Source organism: Chrysochloris asiatica, unplaced genomic scaffold (assembly GCF_000296735.1).
Source record: "Chrysochloris asiatica unplaced genomic scaffold, ChrAsi1.0 scaffold00007, whole genome shotgun sequence".
NCBI lineage: Eukaryota > Metazoa > Chordata > Mammalia > Afrosoricida > Chrysochloridae > Chrysochloris > Chrysochloris asiatica.
Window position 1 is genome coordinate 37,130,268 of NW_006408525.1, and position 7,723 is coordinate 37,137,990.

At 53.2% G+C, this 7,723-nt stretch overlaps 1 protein-coding gene across 1 annotated transcript in view; it reads right to left on the reverse strand.

Moving 5' to 3' along the window:
* CACNG4 (calcium channel, voltage-dependent, gamma subunit 4) overlaps window positions 1-7,718 on the reverse strand; it is a gene marked incomplete at its 5' end in the record, with an annotated part of 63,412 nt that extends 55,694 nt beyond the window's left edge. Inside the window, one exon of the mRNA XM_006833733.1 lies at window positions 7,517-7,718. Coding sequence (XP_006833796.1) covers window positions 7,517-7,718 — 202 coding nt within the window. The remainder of the gene's footprint in view (window positions 1-7,516) is intronic.
* Window positions 7,719-7,723: the final 5 nt, after the last annotated feature.

The following is a 7,723-nucleotide window of genomic DNA, read 5'->3' on the forward strand; positions in this document are numbered from 1 at the left end:
TGGTGCCTGGACAAATCAGTGATGCTCAGCGGCCTACTCTGTGCTTAAGTGGCTGCTTGTTGCCAAACTTTCTCCCAGGTGCCAGAGGTCAGAAGGGAAGCTAGACTGGGACAGGGACAAGAGCTCTGGACAGGCAGCCTGCACACTTGCTTCAGCTCCTGGATTCCTTACTAACGAGGTGCATGTTTTTAGTTACTTTGCCTCTCTGACCTTGAGTTTCTTTTCTTGCAGAGGCTAGGGATGAGGCTCCTCAGCAGTTCCCATCCCCAGTGTGAGGGTGTCCAGAGAGGCCCAGGCAGGGGAGAGCTGAGAATAATGGAATGGGTCCAGGAGAAGCAGACACAGGCTACTCTTTAAGAGGTTCACTGTCCCTCATCACATCCCAGGTGTTTTCTTGAAGGGAGGAGAAATGAGTGGAGCTACCAAAGAATCTGCCCTTACCTACCTAAATGATGCTCACAACAAGGGCCTCCTTCCATTCTACAGCCTGGGTCTCCACAACAGGCACATCTGGCCCCTTGGGGAGCAGTGGCACTGTCTGCAAACAATTACGGAGGACAGTGTTTCTGGGATCTAGTGTGTACTGTGGTTGTTGGGTGCCATTGAGTCGATTCTGACTCGTATCAATCCCACGTGACAAAGTTGGACTGCTCCACAATCCTATGGGAGCAGAGCACGAGGTCTTTCAACTCTGGATCCACTGGGGATGTTCAAAGCACCAACCTTTGGGTTAGCAGCTCAGTGCTTAATGATGTGTCACCAGGGTTAAATGTCTTCCAGTGCACAGGACCACATCCCACAATAAAGAATGGCCCAACCCACATGTCACCCATGCCCAGGTTGGGAACCTCTGCCTAGTCACAAGTGGCCAGGCTTGGGATGGACGGAGTTATTCTGCTGCGCCTGGGTTAGGTTCTACGGCCCCTTCTGGCTCTGCTTTTGGCCATGGGGATCTTGGGCGGTAGTACTGAAATCTGGGAACATCCATAGGTACACCTGAGATTTTCTTTCCCAGTCTTGCTTTCTTCTGCCTTTCCCATCTGGGTAGTCATCCTTGACTCCGCCCCCTTCTCCCCATCCTTCCCAATATTGCCCTCATCTCTGCTGCTGCTACTTTGGTCCTGTATATCCTGCCTGTACATCTGCCACCATGTCCTGACTGGCCCCCACAAGAAGTCAGACAATCTTCTGAACATATAAACCAGACCCTAACTCACACCACCCCTCCAGCCTGTGATGGGGCAATGGGGCCCCTCCACTCCTCTACTCTCCCCGATCCTTCCCCTCTCCTCCTCCTCTCTCTCTCCATCCAGGTTCCCTTCTGCCTTGGGCCCTTGGTTTGCTTTTCTTCTTCCTGAAAGATCTTCCTCCAGGCCCTGTCTGTGGTTCAGGTTTTGGTTTAGCATCCCCTGCCCTGAACATCCTTGCCTGCCCCAGTGACCCAGAGCTGCCATCCCCAGCCTCTCCTCGCATACCCAGAATATTTCATCAGAGTACCCAGCAGGACTCGGTAAACTTGGTCACCCACCCCATCAGATGGCCAGCACCGGCACAGCACAGACTGTGGGACCCAGAATCTCTTGGGAGTCTGACGCAAGCAGGTGCTCAGGGAGCATGCATGGGATGAATGGATGGATGGATGAATGAGTGAATAAATGAATGAACAGAAGTGTGCCCCGTAGATTTTTTTCCATCCCACACACGTGTTTTAGCAGTGAAAATGCTGAGATCCACTGAACTAAACAAAGGTCTCCTGCAGCTTGGGAAACCCCCATCCTCCCTCAAGCACTGAGGAAGCCAAGCCAGCCTGGTTCCTCCTGGAAGCAGTGGGCGGAGGCTCCATGGGCTGGGCATGTGTGGGAGAACCTCAGAGGTTGGAGGGACGTTCTAGCTGGGCCAGATGAGGAGCCTCAGACTCACTGACCAGCACGTTGCCCCTCCAACTTAGCCGTGTCAGTCTTTCCTGCCCTTGTCACTGAGACTCTGGATTCTAAGGTTCAAGCCTCCTTCATACTTTTTGTGTCCTGCAAATCCCAAGTGTGGATGGACTCTGAGCTGTCTGAGGAGAATGACAAAGGAGATTTATTTTTAAGGACCCAGTGGTTTGTCTACTGAGCCTTTCTGAAGCCCCCGACATGGGGCTCATCCCAGGGCAGCCCTGCAGTGGAGTCATTAAGTTCATCCAAAGGCTGGGGTCCACTAAGCTCTTCTCCACTCAGTCAGCAGGCTCCAGTCAGTTAAGAGGAGCAGGGATTTCCTTACAGGAAGACAGAAAGGATGGGGGATGGGGAAGATGGACAAAGCAGATATTAAAGGAAGGTAGATGTGAGAAGGGACTTTCCGATGAGTTGGAAAGTGATCATTTCACATGCATATGAGCCATGGTATTTTCAATAACCTCATATGCATGTGAAAGCTGGACAGTAAATAAGGAAGACCATAGAATTGATGCATTTGAGTTATGGTGTTAGAAGAAGTGCAGCCAGAGTTCTCCTTGAAGGCCAGGATGGCCAAACTTCATCTCTCATACTTCGGACATATTGTCAGGAGGGACCAGTCACTGGAGAAGGATATCATGTTTGGTAAGGTGGAGGGTCAGAGAAAAAGAGAAAGACCCCCCAATGAGATGGACTGGCCAAGTGGTAGCACCGATGGACTCAAGCATGGCAACAATTGTGAGGTTGGCCCAGGATCGGGCAGTGTTTCGTTCTGCTGTGCATAAGGTCGCTATGAGTCGGTACTGACTTGATGGCACCTAACAACAACACAGACAAGGACTGCAGCAGCTCTGTAAGATAAGCACTGGACTGTGAACCACAAGGTCAGCGGTCCCAGCCCACCAGCCACTCTGAGGGAGAAAGATGAGGCTTTCTGAACCCACAAAGATTTACAGCCTCAGAAACTCTACAAAAAGTTGCTCTAAGTAGGGGCCAAGTCGACAACATTTACCAACAATGATATAGTTAGTATATAATAGTGTCAGATCAGTGGTTGCTTAGGGCTGAGGGTCAGGTGTGGGGTTGGGAATGAAAATAGGCACACGTTTCTTTTTAGGGTGACAAGAATGTTCTGGCATTGGATGGTGGCGATTGATTGTATAACAACTCTGTGAATAAACTAAAAGCTACTGAATTATATTCTTTAATACATACACACAGGAAAAGTTCCTAGTCCAGGGCTTGGCTTTGAGAGTGGGGATTACTGTTGTTGGTTTTGTCCAGCTTATTTCTATTCATGTGGACCCCTAAGACAGAGCAAAATGACCCATAGGGTTTCCTATACCATACTCTTTATAGGGGTCTCCTGGTGTTGCGCTGTGGGTTAAGGCGCTGAACTGCAAGGTCTATTTGCACTGAAAGCTCGGTGGTTCAAGTTCATCAGCTGCTCCTCGGAAACCTACACAGGGTCCCTATCAGTTGGAACGGACTCAAAGGTACTTAACAACAATCTTTACAAAGCATATCATCAAGTGCCAAGCTTTGGCTCCCATGAAGTTCAAACCGCTGACCTTTTGGCTAGCAGCCAAGTGCTTGACCATTGATCCAGCAGGGTAAAGGGTGTGTTATTTGAATCAAATTTTTTCTGAAAGGTCCCATGTCTGGAGCACAGTTGCAGGTGTGCTAGGAGGGGTCCCACCCCTCACCTCTGGGCAGCTGGATTTCCTGGGGTCATCATTGACAACGTAGCATGAACATTTTTTTCTCTGTGTGCCAGCCATGGTGTGACTAATGGCTAAGAGCACTGGTGGAAGGGCAAGTCCCAACTCACTTGAAGTTTCCAGGGGCCTTGTCTGTACCTTCCCTGACTAGTGCCCAGCACAGAGCTGGGCATGAAGTAGGCACTGGGGCGGCCTGTGGTGTCCAGATTAGCAGTATAAGGCTCTGGCTGAACTCTAGGGCTGTGCTGAGGGCTTCATTCACAGATGATGTGGGGGCCGGGAGTGTGAAAGAAGGGGTGCTAAGCTTTGCCAGAACCTTTTATTCTGTGACCAGAGCCTTCTGGATGCCACAGTGACTGGGTCTTGAATGGGCACTGGCCTCCAGCTGCCCGAGTAATGCTCTGGAACTAATGGTGGACATGGCTTTGGCATAAACCCACAGGTCTGGGCTTGGCATCCTGTTTCACTGGGGTCTTTTGCCCCCAGCACACAGCTGTACTCTTCATGTTTGCTTACACGCTGTACCCTACCAAATTCCAAAATACATTTGCAACTGAACAAACGTTCACTAGTAATACCTTTGATTTTAACGTCCACAAAGATGCATTGCTCTTTTTCTTTGTCCCCAGCTCTGTGCTGGGAGTCACCAAAGATATAAAGAAAGAATGAGGTGGCATCTTGGAGTGTGGAGGTGGTATCTGCTTGGGGCAGGGAGGGGGAGACCGGCCAGTCCAGATCTTGGTGGAAGTAGAGAGCAATGGAGACCGGTAGGGGTGAGGAGATGGAGGGAGAAAGTGGAGAAAGAGTGTGTGTTATGCAATGTGTATATCAGCAGTGCATTCTAACTTCTAGCTGCTGATGCTCAGAGCTGGGCTCCATTTTCAATGGCAACGCAGAAGCTGTTTGGGCACGGGCAGGATGTCATACTGGAAAGAGTTGTGTAGTGAGACAAAGGTTTAAATCCAGCCCTGCTGCCTCCAAGCTGAGTCCCTCTGGGCAAGTCCCTTACCTTCTTTAAGCCTCAATTCTCTCCTGGGCATGCTGTGGGGTGGAGACAGCGCCCCCTCGGGGCTGTTGTTCAGCAGTCTCTGTACAAGGCTCAAGCATGGACCGACTATTTTGACACTTGTGGAATTCAGCAGCAGCAGGGGGAGCCCTTGTTTTTGAGGGTCAGAAAGAGGAAAAGAAGGGCTCAGCCCTGGTGAGGCTTCCGAACGCAACCTTGAGAGACTGCATGGACGTGTTCAGTATAGAGGCGCTGGGCTCCCCAGCCTGGCAACATCCGCCTGCAGAGAACAGCCAGGAAATGGAATGGGCTGTTTGTGAGCTGTCAGCGAACCCACCCAATGCTCCATGTGCTGCAGTACTTCAGTTTCAGCTCAGAGCTCTGACCTTTTCATTTATTTTTTTTTAATTTTGGTTCTGATGCAGTGCTTTGGAGGCACGTTGCTAGAGAACAGATGGAAAGAATGCATTTTATACACAAAAGCCAACATTGAAGTGACTCCCCTCTACAAATCCCCCAGGAAGTGACCTGGGATTAAAGTGCTACCCTGGACTCTGCCCTGGCCACTTTCTGGCTGGTGGCAGCATCCCAGGAGGTACTTAAGAGCTAAAACTATTGGTCTTTCTATGCGCTCTTATGAGACAAATTGGCAGTTGCCACCCAGATAGAGGCACTGTCTAGATGATTCTAGCAATGACAAGAAATCTTACAAGGGCTCTCCCGGCCTTGGGTCCCATGAGGCTATTCTGACTCTGGGACGTGGCCTGGTTTGGCTCTCGGAACCCCTGAGCTTGTGGGGATGACACTGGCAGGCCAGGTTTTCCAGTGAAGTCTCCCAGATGGCATTCTCCTGCTCTCTCCCCTCCCTCTGCCAGTGGAGCCAGCTGCCCAGATCAGCTTGGGGCTGTCTTGATGAACACAGGGCGCAAACGGCTCGAGGCAGCTGGCAAGATGCTAAGTGTAGTATCAATCCTAATTAGGATGAGGGATTAATAAAGGAGGCATCGGAGCCACTCTGCAGAGGCCAGGCTTGCCTGTGTGGAAGAGTTATTCCAATTTTCAGTGGGAAACTGGACAGCCTGGGGACCAAGTGTGCCTTGGAGAGCTGACATGTGAGTAGGCCGTGTCAGCTGAGCTTGTGGGGCATCAGGCAGGGGTGCTGCAGTGTCTGTGATGTTTAACCCTGGTGCTGTGGCAGGTAGTGACGTGGGCACATTCATTCGCAGGATGACAGGAGTAGGTGTTCATGATCTGAGCAATTGCACTTAAAAAAAAAAAATGTTTTTCAAAAAGAGGAGGGTGTGCTCGTGGGCCCACTGGCTTTTTGTGGCTGTGTTTCCCGAATTATTGATTGTGTGACTTTAGGACTTCACTTCGCTCTGGCATTAAACCTGAAATTGCAAAAGGCAAGCTAACCTCCTTTGCAAAAGGATGTGGGGGGCAGGGATGGGCGCGATCTGAGGCGGACCGAGAGAGGGCAAGTTCGCCTTCCACAAGCGGTCCCAGGTTTACTAAGCCACTTTTAGCTGTATCCAGATGCAGCCATAAAAGGACCACCTTTTAGACCCCCTACCAACCTCCACTAGGATCCAACCACATTATCTGCAGGCGGCTGTAACGCAATAACGAAGGTTAGATGTAAGGAAGAACTTCCCTAACAACCGAAGGACGGCGTTAGCACACAGGAAAAGGTTCCAAAGTAAGCTCTAACTACCCAGTACAAGGATTTTTGAGAAATTCAAAGAACGCTCCGTCAACTCACCCCACCCCCCAACCCCAATCTGAAAGACAAGACTTAAGTAGCGGATCTGTTCACAGCGTGGACAGAAGCAGAGGACCCCTCCACAGCCACCTGTTAGTTCAAGTTCCAAAGCTCGACTAGCAGATGCCTTTTGGCGTTCGAGGTGGCCGGGCCCTTCCCAGAGGAGCCCATCCGTGCCGTCCGAGAAGCGCCCAGCCCGGCTCAGGAGGAATTTCCATTCTCACAGCATCAACTGGTTGGCTTTAGCTCAAATCTGGGGGTCGCAACACCCTGGTCACCGCCACCTTGACGGGCGACCACGCCCCTCCCAGGTCTCTCCGCTCGCTGCGTATCCCCCAGTTCCCAGCTGAGATCTCCGACAACCTCCTGGCTGTGGGTCCAGGATAGGTGGCTCGCTGCCCTAAACTGAGATTAAGGGGAGGGGGAACTCAGTGTCGCCCTTTCCCCTCCCACAGCGCAGAGAGATGGCTGGTGGAAGGTTAGCGGCGGAGCAGGATCTCGGCGATGTCCCACTCCGGAGGCTCACTCCCGCTAGACCCACTGGGAGCCCACCCCAAACTCCCGCCCCCACCCCCGGACCTGGGGTTGGAGCGAGCGGCGGGCGGCCCAGGCTCCCCGCCCCCGGCCGGCCCCGCCCAGGATGGCCAGTTCCCATAGCAATCGCACAGACACCGGTTGCCAAGCAACTCCTCCCCTCCCCCCTCCCCGCCTCGCCCGTCCTCTCCCCCAACCTCAGCCTTCTCCCACCCCCTCGCCATCCTCCACCACCCGGGGGGCGCCGGCGCTGCCCCTCGGGATCGCTCCGGTCCCGGCTGCGCGCGCGCGCGCGAGTGAGTTTCCGTGTGTTTCATTGTGTCCGTTGCGAGGGGGTGTGCGTGTACGAGTGGAGAGTTTGCGGAATCAGTATGTTGGGGGCCACCTACCGGGAGGGACCCGAAGCTGGTGCACAGCTGGCCGCGAGGGGACCCGCCCGCCGCACCTGCTCCTTTGTGTCTTGCGCGGAGCCGGCGCCGCACCCACCCTTCCCCGGCCCGAGCCCCGGGCGTTGTGTGCGCGCCTGTGTGTATTGGGGGATCCGGGTCGGCCGTACCTTCGATGCAGCACACGCGCCACAGCCCCGAGTGGGTGAGGTCGCCGCGGGCGCGGCGGGGTTGGGGCCCGTCGTCCATGGTTAGGTTGGTGCCGTTGCAGATGTGCGCGCTGGAGTAGAGCCAGTAGTCGGTGCCGATCGCGATGGCCATTAGCGAGAAAGCGGCAAAGGCTCCGGCCGTGGTTAGCAGCATCTGCAGCCCGCGGT